The 22,934-nt window shown below is 39.8% G+C and overlaps 1 protein-coding gene across 1 annotated transcript in view; it reads left to right on the forward strand.

Annotated features, from left to right (window-relative positions):
- Window positions 1-22,934, forward strand: part of LOC310998606 (glutamate receptor ionotropic, delta-1-like) — a gene marked incomplete at both ends in the record, with an annotated part of 223,310 nt that overhangs the window by 157,341 nt on the left and 43,035 nt on the right. Inside the window, one exon of the mRNA XM_083988739.1 lies at window positions 21,156-21,209. Within this exon, the coding sequence (XP_083844865.1) occupies window positions 21,156-21,209 (54 nt within the window). The remainder of the gene's footprint in view (window positions 1-21,155; window positions 21,210-22,934) is intronic.

Here is a 22,934-nt window from a genome sequence, read left to right on the forward strand (position 1 = left end):
TGTACCTTGTTACCGTCTCTTCTTTTGAACCTGAATGATAAGTCGCCTCCGGAGCTCACTGCAAGATCATCTGATGACATTTTAAAATACCATTGTGCAGAAACTCTCATAATTATCATAGTCTTATTTTGGTAGTGTTTCTAATAATTAATTAACACTACCTCATTGTATTAGTGGTGCTCTATACTATTTCAACAATGTTTATCCCTGAAATTCTCTTAAATAATTGACTGTGACATATCCAGCCAAGTTCTTTTTTCTTTTTTCGAATTATGTTTACGCAGGAGTAAAAAATTGTCAGAAGTGCTGTCTCAACTGTAGAGGATATACTGCCTTATCCACCACCTGTCTTTGAGAGTAAACATTATCATTACTCAACTTTGTTACAAAACGTCAGATTGAAATACAAAAATCCTGAATCTGTCGCTAAACGATAAAGATTGTTCTTCTTTTTCTCTCTATATTTGGTTTTCCATCCTGAATAAAAGCAATTTTGAATGCAGACATTCCCAATGGTGTCAGCAGCAGCAGAGCTCCATGTGACCTGCTAAAGGATTTAGGACATACTGTACAGCTTCACCTGCTACACTGCTGGTACGTAATGGATTACTGCATCTTCCTTGTGCCTTATTTTAAGTTGTAGGCAGCCGAGTATTTAGCATTTTCTTTAATTTATCTCCACCAACTGGAACATGCACTTCCTGTTTTCAGCAAACCGGTGGCATGAAATGTGCTTTAACTTTCTTGCCCCATCCCAGAATGTCAGCATGAGATGTTGAGAATGACTTCTTTCAATACACAATCATCCATGTTTGTTTTTTCCACTCATTTAACACCCAACAGTGAAACAGTGACTTTGCTGTAATTCCTTTTTTTGAGCGACAACAAAAGCGCGTAAGGCCTTTGAGAACATGTCTTTGAAGCCATCTGACTGCATGGCATATGAGGTTTGAAACAGATTAACTTGTCAAGACTTGAGACCATGAATTGCTGATTAAAAATGGACCCTTGTGACACGTGAGTGTGAGATGTAATAAACACATTTGCCCTTGCTAGGAATTGTGTTTTGATGTCAAGGACTCTTCCATCTTATTGTCACAAATGCTTGTGGATGGCGATTTAAAAGCGTCTTGGTTTGACATGTTATTATGGGGTGCTTTGGAAATAGACAGCGATGATGGTTTCCTTTGCTTTGGGAATTTAGCGCTGTAGACATGACAGCTTGTGAGGCACAACACAGACACACACGCGCACACACACACACATACATGCATGCATGCGAGTCTCACCCACACTTTCATCCACATCCTTCTGACATGAAAGCTGTACTGTAGATGACTCTTGACAGTAAGCTCTCACTGTGTAACATTTCTGTGTCCTTCCCAATTGTTTTGTCAAAGTCAGAGTGTCACAGGTTGAAAACATTCTGGAAAAAATCAAAGTGTTTCAGACTGCATTCCCTTTAATGTACTCCCAACAGGGTGCATGCTCTGCTTTAAAAAAGAATCTCCAATAATAGACTGCAGGGATGCAAAAAGTGGCTGAATTTGAGTAAAAGATAATTTACTCCGTTTTATCTGCCATGTTTCAAACCAAACAGTACTCCTCCTTATTATCTACACCACTTTAAATTGTTATCAAACTGTGCAAAAGGTCCGAAACCACTTTCCACCCACAGCACCTCTCAGCAGTAACAGCTGATATCCCCGGTGTCTAGACTGTATTCATTTCCTGTGCCCAGTACCTTTGCTTTCACTCACTTTCTCCAATATTTTCCTCTCACCTTTATTGTTGCTCCAATTTTTCGACAGTCCTTCTTCTTCTACGGATAACACAACTTACTAAGATATGATAGAATATCAAAAATCCCGATGAGCTGTAAAGCCTTGTCACTCCACTGTACTCATTTTACTGTGATGTGTAAAGTAGGTGAGCTTCTCTCCTGAAGTGTGAAGCGTGGGTGCAGGAAATAAAGACAGTGAGACTTTGTGTTTGAATTCCTTGTATTCAATTTCCTCAAAACAGGTTAACTTAAAGGCTTTAAAAAATCTGGTTTACAAATCAAACTTTATTTCACTAATTTAAATATCACAAGCTCTGATCCACTCTGCTAAACCTTTTTTTTTTTCATATCTTTCTGCCCTCCACATCATTGAGCCCAGCACCCATTGCTCTGGCAGCCCCACCGAGTTTTTTGCTGGCAGCCATGATGGGTTGTGGTCCTTGCTGCAGCCACCAGGAGGGAATACACTTCCCCTCTATGACACTACCACCCCTCACATGACATCACATTACCCAGTCCTGTTTTTTTTCTGAGTTCTCCAGCCTGCAGCACAGTTGTTTCTTGGCACTTGGACTTTGCCGCTCCCTCAGAAAAAATAAAACTGGCCATGACTTGGAAGTGTTTATCCCAGCATGACTCATTAACCTGACACAGGGAGCACGGTGTTTGGTGCAGGAGAGCGTAATGCTGGCACAAACAACAGCCTTTGCATTCATGCAAACACACACAGAAGGACGCCCAAACACATGCACACCTTCACTGCATCACCCCTCATTCCTTCCCGAGATCCATCACTGCCAGTTCTGTCTACACCCCCTCCCTTAGTGCTAATGAGTGAGGCCAGGTATAATTAAAAAGCTACAAAAGTGCCTCTCGACTTGATGTTTTTCAGTTTAACTGTATATATTTGCTAGTTTATTTGCATATCTTTGGTACATATATTTAATTCTCAGGTTTATGCGATATACCAAGGAAAATAACAGACATTTTCTCTCTTTTTTTAAACATGTGTACCAAGGCAAGTCACACTACCCTGAAGTACAAAGTAGCTCTGTTTTATCTTTATAATTAGCCAAGAGTTATTACTGTGGAGCGTGGACAAACTGTGGTGCACAAAAAAAGAAATAAAAAAAGATTTTGTGTAATCAATCAAACTACAAATTCATCTGCAAAAAAAATATGAAACCGTTGATTATTACTGAAACTCAACTGTGAGCTAGGAGATATGTTTGGAGAATTTATGGTGCTGAAACATAAAATAAGCTCTTTAAGGGGGGCACTCTAGGGATTAAGGATTGCATTATATTATAAATATAATGTTCCTGACTTTTAGTCCCTAGTATCAGTCAAGCTCTGAAGAGGATCCCGTGCCTATACTGTACGCCTACCCTACATAATTCAATTCAATAGCATCTTTTGTTGTACCATTCCTGTCTTATAAATGGCCATGTCTTTCAAACTCCACACCCCCTCTTTGAAATTTGAATTTCCAAACCCAACCTTGGTTACAGCGTCAAGGTTATTTTCTTAGCCTTTGCAAAGCTCTACAAAAGCCATATATGACTTCATAATGCTGAATAAGGCATCCTATTATTAGTAAACTGATCATAATGTATAATATTGTTAACTTTTTATTCGTCATGTTTAGATAAGGACACGATGGTCACGATAAGGACAGAATTGAACTGCAGCTTGAGTTTTCAATGCACTCCATTTGATCCATCTCTGAAAACATAGATGTGGCGTGCTCATGTTTAAAACAGCATGTAGTCCACCAGTGTTGGGTGGGACACTGGTTAGTGGGATGGAGTCATCAGAACACTGTAACCTCAGTGATCATTTGTTGAAGGCCAGAGGTGAAGAGGTGTGGAGTTTATCTCGCTTACCGTCCACTGGCGTTGCTCCCACCAGGCTTAACGCTCCCACCTCTGGACCCTTGTCCTCTCCCTCTGACCCTCACTGCTGCTCCTCTATTCCATTTTCCTCCCAATAACAGCATGACAAATTGAGCCTGCCAGAAAACGATCTATCATTGTAAGACATCTCATCCTCTTCTGCCCTCTGTTCGCTCCTCTTCTCTCTCTCTTTGTCTCCCTTTCCCCTTCTGTCCCTGTTACAGGACATTCCCTCTTTTCCTCTTTGTATTTTCCTCATCTTAATGGTTTCATGTTTCTCTCTACACGGGCACTTTATCTTTCTGCCCTTGCTTTTTTCCCCTCATAACCTCATCCCCTTCTGTCTCTTCTCTTATTGCACTGTATACTTTTGTCTGTGTCTCCATTTCTCTTTCTGTTCATTTCTTGCCCTCTGTGCAAACCTGTTTTGTTCTTTAATATTCCCTATTTGTTCTGTTGTCTCTCTGGTTGTGTTACTGACACAGACACATTAGAGTCACACTATTATGACTTTTTTTCCCTCCATGTAATTTTCTAACATGTAAATAGACACCATAACTAGCACAATTTTGAGCAATGATAGAGCAAAACATTAGTAGCAGATGTGTTATAGTGTGTCATTTTGTAGCCTTTGTGTACTCCAACAAATAATTTCCAATCCCATTCCTGGCTTGAAGCAAACCAATTTAAGTTGGCTATGACTAAATTCAGCACCTCCAAGTGATTTTTCTCCATAATAAGCCAAGTTTTATTACCATGGAGCATGGCGAAACTGTAGTGCATGCAGAGAAAATATTAATTGCTTTGTGTGATTAATAAATGCTTCAGTTTGACAGGTAAATAATAGATGGCTCCCTCTCACTACATGATCAATTAAGGGTACCTCCAGGGAGCTTGTGAGAAACTCTGCAACACTCTGCGGCTGTTGAGTTTGAAATATTTAGAAAGTATTTGCCTATGCATACAATAGGTTACCTCCAACAGCACAGCATTTCTATAACAAAGTAGTTCATTACAACAAAATCCAAATAAAACCACATCCCCAGGTACATATTTCAAGGGAGGGCAGGATAAGCAGTAGCAATGCCTGTATATCGAAACTGTGATATTAAAATTGAAACCGGGGCAGTTGGCAAGCTCTTTACTTGATGGATTGTTATTACTTGCACAAGTATGATTCATCTGCTGAAGTTAAAGAGCTTTTCATAAATAATTTGCCTTTTCATAAGTAATGCTGGAGAATTAAAACTATGGTGTTATGTGAGGTGATGGCTTATCCATTCACATTAATCAATGTCAGGGGATTTTTTTTTTTTTTAATGTGAGGAAGGGCCTTCAAAGGGTAAACAACATGAGCCTTGTGTTACTGACGATGATGGCGGTGGTACAGGGGATTATCATGATGATGATGATGATGATGATGTGGAAGGTGATGAAAACAACACAGTTAGCGCCAGAGCCCCTCAGTTGACGGCTGGTCCTTTGCCTCTGTGATCGCTCTAAACTTGCCCTTGATGTCTCTGTGCAGTAATAAGAGGAAATGTTTAATCCAGTCAGGTGTAGGCCAGTAGGAGGAGAAACCTCTTCTCAGTTTTATGTATTTCAGTGGCAGCACCCAAAACACATTCTTTTCCTGACAGAGGGTAATAAACTTTGATTGATGCTTGTGATTATGAGTCATGCTTAGCATTATTGAAACAGTAAACCTCATGGGCAATTCTTATTTCTTCAGGAGGGAAAACAGTTAATCTCATAAAGGCACCCAGTGAAGTCTATCTCATTTATTTGGTGACCTCTACAGCTCTATGTAAGTGTTAGAGGCAGAATGGCAGTGTTGCTCCCTCATAGCCTGTTGTGGGTTTTTTTTTCTTCTTTTTTTCAGTAAGTCTGCCAACAGGAAGCACAAAGGTCAGCTGGTTAGAAAGTATTAAGCGCACTCTATGTCCAATAATTATTTTTTGTGGTGCAGAGGCATCTCAGCTATTTTTTTTAAGGTTTTTTTCTTCTTCTTACAGAACACTCATGTAGTTCATATTCCTGTTGAAATGGAATAGGCAAAACACAGTTACTTTGTATGTATACGTTAATAGCTTTATCACTCTGTACATTTATCTCCCTGCAGCATAATATGAGATGCAATTATACCAAAACCCTACAATATTGTAGGAAAGTTCTGTCTCTGTGAAATTGTTGCTGTGGGCTCAGGATTATTGCCCAGCTCCCAAGTGGCAGACTCCAAATACAGTAAGAGTTATAAGGGTAATTGCAAAGCCAACCACTTGGAAAACAAGTACTGCATTGGTACCCAGCACACAGCCTATCACAGTCCAAAAGCTCTGGAGAGAGTGTTCAATTAAAGTACAGCCCGAGTGGAAAGAATATAAATACCTGAATGGCAGCTCAGGTGTCCCTTTTCCCCTTTCTTACCTGTTTTACTTGCTTACTTTACCCTTTCCTCATTTTGCTCTTGCAGAACTAGGCTACGTGTGAGTCAGTGCTCAACATGTGCATATGCATATTCATCCGTTCCTTTGATGTCTCACTCACAGGTCTGTGTTAACACCCACATTTGAGAGATGTGGCCATACGCTGCATCTAATTTATGTCTAACCACTGTAGGTGGAGATATACAGGGACTGTAACCTGTTCTCAGTGTCCACAACAATTTGCAGTTTATAAAAGGGAGATTTCCCCCTCAAAAAAAATACACCTGCAGCATGAATTATATGGGTGTTCTTCAGCATCCTGCTCAGGTATCAGTCAGTTATGTCTTCAGGAAATTACTTTGGCAGCTTGATATTCCAGCTGCTTCTGACTTGTTTGCCCCGGGTTTGTTGGTTATGAAGACATTCACAAACTGTCCTTATTTGGAGACAACATTCATAGTGAGCAGCTTACAGTTACACATCATTTCATTTATTATTAAATTCCAACATCTCACAAAGGAATATAGATTCTCACATATCCATAATCATAGGTATTATGGATTCTGTCCCTATCATTCAGTGAAGCTATTACTTGTGCAACAGGTTATCAGCACCTCGATGCTGAAAGCTGCTTTATCCCACAAGCGTGTGGGAGTTTTATAGGGCTGCGAGTGCTCGTACTGTACAATTGCAGTAGCAGATTTGCTATGCATTGGAAAAGCGTTGAGTGAGATGCTTAACTGATTTTGGTGTGAAAACCCAAATGCAAAGAGCACTCATGTGAGAATCACTGTAAATGCTAATGTATAATTGAGCACAGAGGGACGGTTTTTGAACCTCATTGTCACTCTCTGCCAAGAATGTTGTTTGATTCACTGAGCCAACACTTACCCGTGATCATCACATCCTTAATTTGAGCATATTTTAGACTTGAAATATTTAGAACGCTGTCAAATTAAAATTTGGATCATGTTAGAAATTAATTGCATAAACTGTGACTCTGATTTGTTTTGGTTTTGGTTTGATTCATCTGCCCGTTAAAGTGTTATTTACTTTTCTTCCTACAGCTTTTACTTAAGCGCTGTCACTTAATTTTTCACCTTATATTTCACAAATCTTAATGAAATAAAAGCACATTTTTGTACTGATCCATATAGACACACACACACACACTTGCTGGAAAACTCATTATAGTCATAATGAGGACACACCCATGAAGCACAAAATATAATCATAGTTACAACGGAGAGTGGCTAAAGGTAGTTATTGCTCACAACTGCACACTTCAGGTGGCATTTAAAAACTGGAGAATAGTTTTTCTGCCCTTTCCATTTTCCAGAGAAGTTGTCATGTACCTGCTGCATTCGGCTGAAAACTCCAGTGAAATGGATTGTATAGACTTTGACGAGTATGAATCCTTCACTACGTGATCCTCTTTCTTTGTGTGTGTGTTTTTTTCTTTCCTTTTACACCTTTTTATTCGTTATCTCCTCCTGACATTCTCTTGGCACTTCAGTGATGGAGCTCAGTGGTAAACTGGGATTCTAAACTGACCAATTTGTTGCTGAGAGTCCTGTAAGCTGCCTTCCATACGGAGTGGCTCATAAAGCAGCTAGAACTGACTCTGACAGTCGGGGTGTTATTGTCCCATTGATATCCATTGTGAAGGTTGATGTCCAGGTGAGCGATCCTTTTGTGAATCTTTAAGGCATTTCTCCAGGTGACGTTTGGTATTTTGAAATCATCCGTCTGAAATTACACATTTCTATCTGGCACTGGCTTTAACACTCACCTTACATTAAGGCAATGGAACCTGTCTTCTGTTGTTCCTCTGTAACACAGATCTGGCCACTCTGTGGTGTGAAAAGAGAATATTGCTATTTCCTTTGTTGTATGCATTATCTGTAATTATTAACACCCAGTTAAAGTGGACTTGGTTTCAAAGCAGCAGAGATAACTGTCATGGTGTTTCATTAAACATCTTTGTAAGAGGCACTTGAGACATTTTTTTATTATGGCTGATCACTCAAGAGGTTTACATAATGTTTTTCTTTTCTTTTTTTTTCATATTACTCGATGGCTTAAATACAAGTTGTCAAAAACCTAAATGAAGAAAGTCTACATTAAGGGAATGGAGTGGAGCATTAAACCAGAATGCGACACAAACATTGCAGATACGTATTAATCACAATTTATAATATGCTCCTCTAGCTTAGAGAGGGCCAGTGAAGCATGCCTCTAAGCCTGATGAGAGACGCCTTTGGAGAGTAAGGGTTATAGCAGTGCTGTGAGGCTTCAGGGTGTGTGGCAGGGGGGGATAGATGGATGAAGAGGAGGTAGACTGCTGTCCAGGATGCCCTGTACAATCTCCTCCAGATCCTTCTTTCAAACAGGCCTTTGCAGCCCTCTATTCAAAAAGCAGTAATTGCATCATTTTTCAAGCCCCTTGCTCTGTCTGATTGTGAGACTGGCCCCATTAATCAAACTAATGGAGAAGTAAGTGATTTCAAAATATAGGCTTTGATCATGCACCCTCTATCCTCTCCTACAACTCCGCCCTCTCCTCAGCTTTGGGAACCCCTCTCCTCCCACCTTCCCATATCTGTCTTTTTCTCATAGCACTCTACGTGCACTTCACTCTATACTGTATGGGTTGCGTTAATGAAAAAATTATTTCCATATTATATCCTTTTAGGCTTCTGTTAATGTATGGGGGAGGTTTTTGTTGTGCACATTTGGGCAGTGCTGTGGCTCTCTGGCTTGATTAGGGTTGATTTCCAGTATAGCAGTATACCAAACTGCGTATATGAGGTTGTAGAAAAATCATTGTGGCCTATTAACGGGCAGTATGTCCCAAAGAGTCACAGTTCAGACACATTTATTGATCTTGATGAGACAGATTAAATTAAAGTGCTTCTCAGGTGTATTGAAAAGCTTGTGCCAGCTATAAAGCAAGCGCAACTATTACTTGAGGCCACTAGCAGAGCATGCTGGCAAATTAGATTCCTTCCAAGCAACATAAACCACTGCTCAGAGAAAAACTCTCTTTGTATCTTTCATGTAACCACAGGGGTCTTGAGGGAACAAAAAAAGGATGCACAAATGCTTTATTTACAGTGCACTTTCCCTATTTTATTGTGTGTGCGGTTGCTTTTCATACATTTCTTTAATTGCCCCAGAGTGTTGTTTACTGGGAATTAATGCCTATACAGGTTATAAAGGTACCTGTGTACCTCATCAAGTACCATACATGCCAGTATTCATGCTCTCCTCAGCCCACTGTTGTACTGTATATGCAGTACCAATTAAAATTTCACAAAACGAATGCATCTTATAACAATATCTCTCACCGTTGCAGTGGTTGGCAAAGTGCCATGGCCGCCACCTCCTCCTCTCCTTCTCTCTGCAGCCTTCCTGTCTGTCACTGCTGTTTGGAATTAGCATTATGTCAAAACTTAAACTTTCACACTCCCACTCTCCATAGCACCTTTTCTTTTCCATGGTGTTCTGAGAATATGTCTCAACCTGTGTGGAAATAATTAGGATGGGATTCATGTTCGTCTTTGGCCCAGCTAACCTCCCACAGTTACCTCTCTTGCACCCACCCATCTTCTTTCTGTCTTATTTTCCTATCTACAGCACTTATCTTGCTTACATGTGTCCAATCAGGCAGTGTGTGGTGCACAGAGTCTGTCTGTTCACGCCGACCTAGCACTCAGCAGCACAGAGAAGTTCTCCATTTCTGGGAAGAGAAAAACTGAATGTAAACAGATGCATGGGGTACATTGCAGTAATTAGAAAAACAGCTCTACCTTGTGGGTTTTAGGAGAGGCCAACATTAACACGAAGTACCTGATGTACCTTCAGTCATTTGTTGCAGTCTCCCTTCCTCTACCAGTATCTTTTCTTTTTACCCTCTGCATGTGTTCCCAGGCTTTTCACTTCAAAATATCCGTGTTCACTCCCCTGAAGATTAGAGCGTGTATACTTAAAGAAAGACTGTCACAAGCCAAAAATGTTTCAATGTATCTTTTATTCAATGTCTAGGATCTTTTTTCCTTTAGTTATATTGAGTTGGTTAGAGCTTGAATGGTCTTTTTTTCAGGAGTTGGTTGCCTCTTATGTACAGAACATGCAGTCTCAGACCACCAGCCATTAAGCTCCATTGTAATTGCCTTGCTTATGCAATGCGACTCTCCTGGTGCTTTGTCAGCTGCACATTCATGCTTTAAAAGTCTCCAGTTCTCTTTCAATGTGTTCTTCTTGATCCAGATCTGGTGAGTGGGGAGGCCACTGAAGTTCACTGAAACCAGTTTGAGACTTTTACTTTGTGACATGGCGGGGTATTATCCTGCTGGAAGTGGCCATTAGACGTTGGGGATCTGTGACCATAAAGTGATGCACATGGTCAGCAGCAATACTCAGACAGGCTGTGTCACCGTGATTGATTGGTATCAAGGGGCTAAAGTGTGCCAAGAAAGCATTTCCCTTCACCATTACACCAGCAGCAGCAGCCTGCACTGTTGACACAAGGCAGGTTGGGTCCATGCACTCACGCTGTTGGTGCCAGATTCTGACCATACCATCTGCATGCTTCAGCAGAAACTGGCCGGCCTGTGTTTTTCCAGTGCCCACTGCAGCTTCAGATTTCTGTTCTTGGCTGCCAGGAGTGGAACCTGACGTGGTCGAATGTTGCTGTAGCCCATCTGCCTTCAAGGTTCGACGTGTTGTGCTTTCTTTTGCTCACCACTGTTGTAATAGTGGTTATCTGAGTTATCTGAGTTACCATAGCCTCGCCTGCATCAACAAGGTGTTTCTGGGTGTTTTCTGGATGTTGTGTTTTTCTCAAATCCCAGGGTTTTAGAATTATTTAAACCAGCACATCTCATACCAACACACAGCCACATATTTTATGTAAACATTGACTGGAGTTCTTGGGCTGTATCTGCATGGTTTTATGAACTGAACCGCTGCAGTACATTAGAAGGTGAGAGAACTGTAATGACTTGAACTGATGAAGGTAACTGTGGCTTGAGACAGTATAGGAGACTGCATAGAGAGCAGTCCATGCGTTTACTTTTACTTGTATGTGTTCAAAATGTATATATCAACTGCAGTAAAAAAACAGACAAAAAAAAACAAAACGATTTGGATACAAGATTTGGAGGATGTGCTACAGAATCCTCTTCTTTCAGGTTTCTCACTTTACCTTTGTTTTCACTTTCCTCTCCTCTTTCTGTGAGTAGTGACTTTGAGGCAGTTTCAACAGTATCAGAGTGTGATTGTGGACCCTTGAGCAGAGATTACAACAGTGTGTCTTTCGTTGTCTGTGAATGTGTCTGGGTGTTTCATACCTCGTAGGCGAGTGAGAGAAATAAGTCCACAGCACATGAGAGGACTGAGGCTTTGGCAGCCATTGATGTCATGTTAGCACACTCCATTGTTGGGGTTATGGTGGTCTTTAAAAAGAGAACTATATAATTATACTGTAATTGTCCACAAGGACCCCTGCGCAGCTGTCTTGCATGTAATCAAAGCGGTTTATTTCTTGCTCCACAAAACGGAGCAAGCGTCGAAGCTAGTCAGCTTTTATGTGGAACAAAACAGATAAAAGTGTCACCCCAAAGACCCAGCACATGGAGCTGTTGTAGGAATTCGAATGGAAGAGCAGAGATTGCTGTCTGTGCTGCTTTTTCGTGTGAGACTACATATCGTGCCCTGAATGCAACACTGACTAAAGGGACAGCTTAATTATTTACATGTTTCCAAATAAAAACTTACGGTACTTCTCTCTTAAGTAGTGTTTTTCAGGTGTGGAGTTCAGTGTAAAGAGAAAGTTATGTGATTCATTATTCTAAATAGCCTCTGAATGGTGCAAAGTGCTTTTATGGAAAACAATTATTGTACTTCACTCACCTGAAATGATTTGACTAATGTTAGGTAATGGCAGCATGCATTATTCATTTGTATTTAAATATCATTCTTTTGCTTATATATTGTCTTCCCTTGGTGAAGTTCCTACAAATTACACATTTGAAGTTGACTGACTGTAGTGGATGTTGCACCTTCCAGGTCTGCCAGGTCATTCCCGATGCCAGAAAAAAACACACCAAACACATTAACAAAGGAGAAAGTGTGTGCTGAGATTTCACCTGTCCTCACTCTGAGAAACATCGAGCAGAGTCAGACCATCTTTAGTTATTTTTTCAGGCTTTTATTTATTTTATTACAGTCATAGTGAGAGAGAGATGACATGCAGCAAATGGCCACTGGTCAGAGGCCAGCGGGGCGAAGGCTAAGCCCAAAGTACATGCTACAGTAGGACTTGGACTTGGTGATGTATCAGGCTGCTCCCTCCAATATAGATTCTTATTTTTTCATTATAGCACAATAGTTTTACCTTAACTTATGTAAATCTCAGCAAGTCTTTATGTCTTCGTGTCCTTTAGTAATGATAGTAATGATACATAGTAGTTGATTTGCTGTAATGGAGGTGAGACTATGTCTATGGGACACACTCCTCTGCTTCACTGCAGTTCCCACTGTGGGAAAGCAGAGCGGCTCAGTAGGCTGCGACTGAGCACACCACTAAACAGTGACAGAAGTACATCACTCAGTCAGTCAGCCAGCCAGCCAGCCAGCCAGTCAGGGATCAGCGAGGTTTGGATAGATCATACTCATGTTTGCCTGTTGTCAAAAAAAGCTATCTACATGCGGCGTATATAGAGATACTGTTCATTTTCCAGGTCATTAATGTTCTGTGTTATATTGTTCTCTGCTTGGACGCCAAGTTAAAATATAAAACAACATTTGAGTTGGTTTTATGTAAATGTAAAATGGGCGTCTGTCCTATGGTGTGTTACTTTGTACAGTGAATTGGCCATATATCTGCATGTCCTTGTGTTGTAACTGTAGTCACAGATGAAGAAAATAACTTTTGGTGAGGTAATCAGTTTCTTCTCCAGTAATTATCCTGAGTTATAACATCCATCAGCTATGCAATAAAAACTCAATTGCAAATATCATCAAAGATCCACAACATAAATTTCCCCCAGGTGCAGGTTTCAGTTGAAGCTCAGTGCTTCCCCAAGGGCACACTGCTGAAATGCAAATTCATCTTCCTCAAAGATATACTGTTCAAGAAGTGTGTTTTGGTGTCTTGTTAAAATGCTAACCACTGTAAGTTTGAATTTCGCTCACTGAAGTGCTTTCTTTTTAGACTGTAATGATTTCTGTCTAGGTGATACATGTCTGATTATCAACTTAAACATTTAAACATGCCAGCCAGTGATTGTGTCTTGTATACAACAGAGGCTACATCTCTAAATCAATCAATCAGTGTCTGCTTTGGAAGTTTGGCACAAATCCGACGTGTGTAGATTTATTTTGGAAACGTCGGAAAGAAGACAGGACTTGCTTTTTTTTTTTTTTTTTGCAGCGTAATGTATCTATTCGTATCGTTTCGTCAGTGGTCCGACCCGACCATGCCTTCCAGAGGTATAGAATTAGACTACTTAGAAATAGCGTATCTTCACACTGATGGGCTCATTTGCTGTTGTAGGTAACAGTGACACATCAGCAGAAACCAGAGACTTTTGTGTATCCAGTTAAAAGCTCCGTACAGGGGCTTTAAGGCACACAGATTTATTTTGTGATTTTTCTGTGATGAGAGGACAGCAAGTAAAATTAAGATTTGATGCTTCTGTTGTGTTTCAGGCTTGTATTTTGATTGCTGTGGGAATTATTTTGATGACATTATATACAAGAGGTCAAAACTATTTGAGAAATAATAGTAATCATAAGTGGGCTAATGGAATGTAGGCAAAGATGACACTTTGACTAACATGAATATTTCATGGAATTGGTTGCAGATAGGAAATTATTAATGGCATCAGGAAAAAAAAAACATAATCCAGCCTCCTCCTAAGGCCCTCTCAAAATGTCTGTGGTTTAGTGGGTTGAATCCAAGCTGTGGCTGAGTCCACCACCCTGTGCATGAGCAACAACTACTTCAAAACGCTCGCCGTGAAGTTTCTCACGGCTTCACTGGATGTTTGACTCAGGAGGTTCTTTAGCCTTCTGTGTTATTCATAAAATGTCATACCTGGGCTTAATCCTGTTAGTGACTGTCAGAAATCCCCCTCACAACATTACGGCTCACAACACATGCAAGTCCACAGGGGAAAGACGGATGCAGAGGGCAGTTCAAGAGTCCACTACATACTTTGAGCTTCCAACCATCCAGAAAATGTAGTGGCACCTGTTACTTAGACTTTTTGTTGATCTTTGAAGGGGGAAAAAAAACTCCACAGCGCATTACAGATGTTTATCTTTTATTCTCAAAGTTGTCTTTGCCATCTATTTAGCTCAAAGTTGGTAATGGAGCAGGTGTTATTGATGCTACTATTGTCGGTGTATTGGGGTGTAAGATTGCTGATATAATTTTAAGGTTCTTCTAATTTTAGTTCATTCAGCGAGGTTAATGTGCCAACTGTTTATTCCCCTGTTGGCAACATCAGCTATTCCACTCATAGCTATATCAGGCCTGTGGGACGCTAACTACATGCAGAGAGCAGCTAGCAGCCTTAGTGCAGGGGCAGATGGGAGTCCTGATTTGCTTTTAATTCATCACACGTCTGCCATCTTTTTGGGAGGGCCACCTGGTCTTGAATACTAACCGTGGAAGGTCAGAGAAGATTTGTTCAGGTGTTGGATTATCACTAAGGACTGCAGATCAGTATCCAAACTGACGTTTCTCTCAGGTTTTTTTCAGCTGCTGTTTCTTTTTTAGCATTGAGCATTAGTTAATGGTGAAACTGTGGTGATGAGACTCCAGATTTCAATGTATGGTGTAAAGGTATGCCCGTTCTGTATGCCTGTGCCAGTGTGGCGGTATAGCAAGGGTACCTTTGTATTCCATGCTGCACTGATGGAGCAGATTAAGTGGTCTTAAGGTGCGTTTCCACAGCAACCGTGGCAAATCTGGGTTCAGAGGGACTATTGTGAATCTTTTATGACAGGCCTCATTACTCCTTTCTGGCTTTTTTCTGAAAGATTTTTTTTACACCAAAAAGGAACACAGAAGGTGTGACGGCAACCAAAACCTTTTCATTGTCCACCATCTTCAAATTAGATCCAAACACTGAGACCCTGTGAAAGGCACCGACTTCAATCCAACAGGATACTCTGGTTGCTATGCACCCAGACATGACCTTAAAACTATGGTGCATTGGCTCAAATAGGCATGAATCTCTTGTCACTGAACACACACACTGAACAAGAGTAAGAGAGGGAGCAGAGAATAAGGAGAGAGCGAGGTGTAATTTAAAAAAACAAGAAAAGAAAAGTAAAGAAAATGAAAATAAAGCCGTGGCTGGATTCTCAGAGAATTTCAGAGACCATTATAAGAATCAGTTCATAAATATGCATCTGAGATACATATGGATGAATGGATAAAAGTTATAGATGTGTATCCCTCCCTAACAGAAGTTCTGTATCCACACAATCCACAATCTGAACTAACAAATGAAATTACACTGTAATTACACAGCCACAAGGGTGTTTTTTTGTTGTTGTTGTTGTTTTTTTGTTTTTTTAACTTAAAACCATTTAAGATTGTGTGACTTAAATACATCAATTGTTTCCCTCAATTGATATTTCATAATCTGAATGAGACATACACCATGAAATTGTTTTTCGGCCACACAGACATTGGTAAAACACCTTGCATTTTCAGTTCTCCAGTGCTCATGAGTGTTGTTAACCTCAATTCCAGGGTCATTGTCGTTCTTCTGTGTTTCCAATAATGCTGTTGTTGCACATGTCGTTTTAAATAAAGCAGCACGTGGCCTTAGGAACCTGGATGAGATGGGTCCAGTTAGAATTAGTGGGTAATGACCGAGTTGTCTGTACATTTTACACACTGCAAGCGTAATGTAAAGATTGCAAGCAGTTGTAGACTATAGTCTGACATTTATTTTAATCTGGCAGTGTTATTGAATTCTTCTGGTAGCTCTGTGATTGGAAATATCTGCTATTATACCCACACAAGCGGACAAATGAATACAGGCACAATCATATAGATATAGTGATTAAGACTGATAGAAACAAACCAACGAAACATTTTTCAGGAGCAAATCTTGCATATTGTTGATTTTAAGGAAATCAAACGATAAGTAGCTATCACTCAGACAGAACAAATAAATGTGTTTTTTTTTCCAGCTGGGAGGAGATATGCTTATTCTTTCCACATGGCGATAATACAGATACTTGTTTTGAAAGCACACTGAATTTAAATCATTATCTAAACTGTGATCATTACACAAACAATGTCTACCATAAGCAAGGCATTCATCATTTTCTCTTTCTGTTTTCTTCTTTTTTGTGCCAGACTATGTGCTTAAAGCCCAGCTAAATTAAAAAAGAGAAACACTGCAGGTGGTGTTGGGATGCAAAGATACTAAATGTATTGGGCCCAAACAACCAATTATCGCAAACAATAATTTTAATTAGCAAGTACAGCTTGTCTTTACTGTTATTCTTACTGATTAATCAATCTCTTAAAGTAATTTTTACAATGGCTTCTTAATAAGAAGAGCTGCAGGTTAATGTATTAGATAGCACATTTGATGGAATTAGAGCCCCTGATTAGTTTCTTATCAAAGCACAATTAATTAAACCATCAGAAATGTTTTCATTATTTTTTGCTTTGATGAGAACAGCAAACTGTTACTGTGCTGTGGCTCCATCTGTAAACCTGCAGCCTACTTATATAAGATACCGTAGGTGAAAGAAACTTGTTTAGTTAGCAAGTTTCCATGCTGTCTTCCTGTGCTTCATGCTGAACAATCAATACCAATTATGATTTTATGCCCGATTTATGTCTGTTGCACAAAAAGATAATTTATTCCAGTATAGAGTCAAGACTACTCTGCATCAAGACTCCAATATTTGACACATAGAGAAGTTTCTAGGCCTTATCACATCCTAATTACTCCCAAAGGTAAACCATTCATTATATCACAGTACAGTTAAACAACATTACAAACTGCAGCCACTATGAAATTGGATCAGCACCTCTCAAAATCACAAAAAATGAACCAATAATGTAAGATTGTTGTAATAGATTGCATCAGTTGTAGCTAGGTGTACCTATGTGCATTTGCTTTCTAGTATCAAGATGATTGTGTACTATAACAGATAATTGTATTGAATGAGTTTATTACACCGAGCTCTCTCATCTGCTCACATTCAGGATATCCATCCTCAGGCGTCTGAGTCTTGCCCAAACCTCCCCCCACCTATTTTCCCATCCTTCTAACCACAATTCCTCTCAATCCCTTTTCTGCTGTCACGGTTTTAAATTGGAGTTGGCGTTCTCCTGGCTGCCTTTGTGGCATTTCTACTGTATAAGAACATGCCTGGGGTACTTTGCCTCCCTGATTAAAGATCTTACCGTCGTCAGGCTGTGGCTGTATCAATGGTATAGAATGTTCCTCAGATGTCACTCCAGACTCTTGCCTCCCTCTCCAAAATCCACATTTCTCTCCAGAGTTTCACTGTTACATCATCTCTTGTAATGAATGGAAAGAAAGAAAACACACAAAGGCAAAATTACTCTGCCTGAATGCCGATAACATTTAAGGTCTCAAATGGATTTTTGGGCTTTGGTGTGATAAATTTCAAGCAAAGCGTAAAACCCTCGCTTAGGTCGACTGAAAAAGGACTATGTGCGATCAGGAAAGGGCTGATTAGGTAAAATAATATAGGAATTGTACTGGGACACAGGGGGCTTTTGCACTTAAGAGTGGCAAGTTTTGAATCCTAAAGAGCAACTTCCTAAAGCACAGCAAGCACAGTGGGGTTAGTGATTTGTGAGCTCTCAGCACTCAGCCTCTTTTCAATGAATTTTTCTATTTTCAATTGAATGGAGAACTGTCTGACCTGTGGGTCACTTGTAAATGGAGGTGAAAACAAAACAAGCTGTGAATGTTAAGTCTCTGTCTCAGTTTAATACACATACACACACACAGAAAATAAAATTGAAATTCCAGGAAATTCAAAGTATCTTGCCGCTGGAGAAAATAAGAAGTGACCTCAAACCAATCACCTATGAATTCAGCAGAGCTCTCAGTCTGCCATAGCAGACTCATAAGTATGTCAGCAATTACGTGTTAGTCACATTCATACAGCAGCTCACAAACAGCATTTAGCTTAACAAGACTCTCTAGAGTGTCTGCAGTTGTCAGCATTCAGTTGTGCTGTGAACTGGTGCTGAACCTCTCAAGTGGTGGTTTCTGTTGTGCCCAGGGCCTCAACAAAACATTGCATCCCATCTGGTTCACATTAACTAACCCAGACTACTGTGTTTGCGTTTGTTTTTGATGACAGATTTTTGTCTGGAACAATTCATGCAGTTCAAGGAGCTGTCCTCTCTCTTAAACGCTGAGATTGATCTTCAAGGCAGACAATGGTTCTCACTGTCCGATTTTATTTAGGACCAGAGAGATGTTATCATAATTTGGATTATTGGATTATTCATACATGAAAGGATGTTTGCTGATATCTTTCCATACAGATTACAGAAACCCCCTAGTGATCATTTGCATTTAACACAGGTTTACAGTGAATTGTTGTGCCTGTGAGGTCACAGCTTCACATGCCACATCTTACTGATGAAAGAGTGTCTGGTTATTTATCTTGTCAAAGCAAATAGGCATGTTGTCTTTATTTAGGAATGGTTCAAGTGCTAATGAAATTATCCATGTGTATATTTTACACAGTGCATTAAGAGCCGGGAATAAACTGAAATGGTACAACAGAGAGAAAATAATAATGCTGCTTATCTTTTTCTAAAAAAACAAACTCACATGGGTCATACTCAGATTAACCTTTACTTTCCTCTATCTGCTTCTATTCTGTCTTTTTGCTCAGATTTTGCCTCAAGTGGTCCCTACAGCCCTACTTTTGGCACCAGAGCCTCCATTGTAAATCTTGCTTTGTTCCGCATCTGTAAATAAGTACACACACTTGCAGACACACACACACACACACACACACACACACACACACACACACACACACACACACACACACACACACACACACACACACACGTGTATGTATATTATATATATGTATATATACTGTATCTCCAGTGTAATGTTGTGCCTGAAGGCTGTGCAACACTGTCGTAAAAGCTTTTCTTTTTTTCCCCCTAAAGCTAAATTGCAATGATAAATGATAAAAACCTATATTAAATAAATTATGAGAATAACGATAGTACTGATAATGTCAAAAGATACAACTCCTTGATGGAATCTATTCATCATCAAATGTTGCTTCTGAATCTTAAAATAAATACAACACCATACTGTACATTTTAGCAGCATTCATTACATTAATCTGATGAGTATTAGTCCCTATGTGATATGTATTACATACTGTAAATCTGTAACATGTAAAATAGTGTCTGTTTCACAGCATCCATTGAGAAGATTGCTCTATACATTTGAATTACAGGGCAGTGCTTGAAGGCTCTTTAATTTTATGTCGATGAGATATGACATTCGGGTTGCTCCCTCTTTGTCTCATGGATGAGAGATGACAGCTCTATGTGTGTGTGCAATTACAGTATATGTGGATCTGTGGCACGGCAAATTAATAGTACTATTCATTTTTTACTACAAATAATAATAAGTTACTACATTAATAGGAAAAGAAGTCAAATATCATCTTGACATTTGCAAAGGCATGAGCTACACTACAGTCTGGGTGATCACTCAGCCCACATTCGTCCATCGGCACAACCCTACATGGCAACGCGACCACGGGGGTGAACATTGGTCTTGCACTGGCATGGTCCTCTTGCAGTTTGATGTGAACAATCTGTAAATGAGAGGAGCATTAAAATCAAATCATGACTCTTCCAAGGTTAGACTATCGATTCGTTTTTGGTACTTTGCTCTGCACAGGCTGTTATTGATGAGTGTGGTGTCGTTAAGTAAAAATGAGGCGAGCTTCCATCACTTCTATGCTGTTGTTGTATGTTGTGTATCAGTCTTCATCAGTGTCTGTGAGAGGGATTCATTTAAACACTAATGACAGCAATTTGCAACAGAGACTCAAAGCATGACAGATGTCAAATGTGTGCAGTTGTCTGACAGGTGGAGGAACTCAATAATTAAATGGACGGTTTACAGTTATTTCAAGGGCGGTTATTTTCACCTCTGCTGAGAAGCTTTAGGTCATTTAGTGAATTTAGCTACACTACATACTTTCTGCCGTAACCCAGTTTCTTCCACATCAAAGAACCTGGGTTCTCTAATCGATGTACAGAAAATGTATTTTCTTCTGGGCACTTTTTTTTTTTTTTTTTTGGTAACCTGGTTTATGCATTTTCCTGATAAAGACTTCAGACATGGAGAGCATTACTGTGACAGCAGAGCAGCAGGATAAGAAGATAGATGTTCACAAAGTAGCCAATTTCTACCTCTTAAAATGTGACCATGTTGTAAAAATATAGACACAGTCATGCTTTGCAAAGCTGTGCACTCTCAGAGCTGGTCCTCCAAAAAAATTAAAATAAAATAAAAAGTGTAGTTCCAAAATAAATACTGATACTTGGTAAACTCATTTGATTTAGATAAGGAAACTTTACTGATAGCTGGTCAGTTTTAATAGTCAAAGTATGGCTAATGAATTCCTAGTGAACCGGTGGGGGGGTAATATGTACATCTGTACTCCAGGCTTCATTCTCATATCCAAAAACCTTGCACCATGCATGCAGCAGATGTGCTAAATATTGCATTATTTATTAAGACTGGTTGGTCTAGTGTGCTCCAGGCAGAGTGGTTTTGCATTCCTCTATGTTTTCCCCAGTGATCAGATCACCCCCTCTGTGATCCAGAGTACCATACAAATGAAGCTGCAGAGTTACCTGAGGACTGGCACGTACTGTTGTAAGATCAGAGTGAATTACACACAAGGTTCTTAAAACGATCTAAATTGTCTCTTTTCTTTCTCTCTTTCTCTTTGTGTTTGTCACTTCAGGCTGTGGAAACCAACCTGGCATCCAAGGACAGTCACTGGGTCTATGCCAATGAGGTGAGGCCAAACACAAACACATTTAAGCTCTTTGCACCTGAGTGAATTTAGACTTCATTGTCAGTTTGCCTCTGTCAACACACGGTCTCATATGCTGCCAAGGCACGCACAGACACATGGAAACGTATAAGGCTGTCAGTCTGTACACTTTCATATCCAATTAGATTAACAGCACATCATTTGTTTTTATTTTACCTTGGCTCCTGAGGGGCCTGGTGCTTTATTTGATATTGTATAATTGCTGTGCCTTTAACTGTTGATGTTAGTGTGTCTTTCCCCCCCTGTGTACAAATGCTCTATGTGTTTGACATTGACCTAAATGAACTTCTAAAGTGGCTGTAACAGCACAAAATCCAGGTGCACTTTGTGAATAGAAAACAGCAGACTGTGTCTTTAGCTTTAGTACGTCAGCGCTGCATTACCATTGATTCAAAGTGATTAGGAGATAAGGGGGAGTCATAGGATTGGCCCAACACTAAAAGCAGCTGATGAAATACACTAGATAAAAGGTTGCTCCCAGCTGATATCCATCCAATATTAGCGTTGCCATTCCTAATACAAGCTCTCTCTCTAACACACACACACATACATCAATGTCGATGTATTTTAATGAAATATCACCTCCACATTTATAGGAACATCTGAGCCTGTGCCCGACATCCAAAACATGACAGATATTGAGCCACTGTTCACAATGCATGATTAATGTGTGTGCGTTTCTCCAATAGTCATGTTTGTTTATGTTTCATCGAAATATGAAGCTATTGTAAAACTCAGGGGGGAGTCAAACACAGAGGAAGACAACACACATCGACCACAATACCTATTAGACTTTAACCAACAAACATTTAATAGCTGCCATTTGTACTGTAGTTAGGAATTCACTGTGCAACATTTCAGTTTATTTCAGTGGCTTAAATATTGATTTACAAAAGTTAATGAGGCTCAATGTGTTGGAAACCTGCTGCTATCTGGCAGCCTAAAGTACCTCATTTTAGACCATAATGAGTTTTTATAAAAAATGACGGCCTTGTGTTTTTTGAATTCATGTTCACTGTTCAATTCAGCACACACATGACTGAAGTATTGATTTAGCACAGCTAATGAGACCTTGGGTTCTTATAAACTTTCGCTGTGTTTGGAAGCTGAAGTCACATTATCTCATCGATATGTCTCCAAAAAAAAAAAAAAAAAGGAATTTGTGGAGATAGCATGAGAAGACACAGACTGTAGTTCTTAATTTGAAGCAGTGCTCACATACAAACTAAGACCTTCACCAAGACATTAGCTTTAATTGCATCAGACTCTGAGAACAAATGCCATGTGCGTCCCTATGGCACTCCAGTAATGGTGGATGTGATGTGGCTCAGTGTTGTGCATTTAAAGGAAAAAGTATGGCTGTTTGTATCTGTGAACTATGAAATATATCCCCATTCTCCTTCCTCTGTCCCTCTGTCAGTTTCTAATTTTAATTTTCCTCCCCCTCTCTCTGTCTTTGTAAAGACTGGAGAGATTTTCTCCCTCTCACAGTAATTTCTGTTTATCCTTATTTCCCCTCTCTCTCCTTCTGCCTCAGCCTTTCATTTCATCACCCAAGATAAACTGCCCATGAAGCTAACAATCACCTTGAAATGAGAATAACACAGAGGCATGCTGAAAAGGCTAACAGGAAAATGTAATAGTACTCATGCTGACCAGATATTGGTCTCTCTGTTACTTCTCATG

The sequence above is a fragment of the Trachurus trachurus genome (genome assembly GCF_905171665.1).
Source record: "Trachurus trachurus genome assembly, chromosome: 15".
NCBI classification, from domain to species: Eukaryota; Metazoa; Chordata; class Actinopteri; order Carangiformes; family Carangidae; genus Trachurus; species Trachurus trachurus.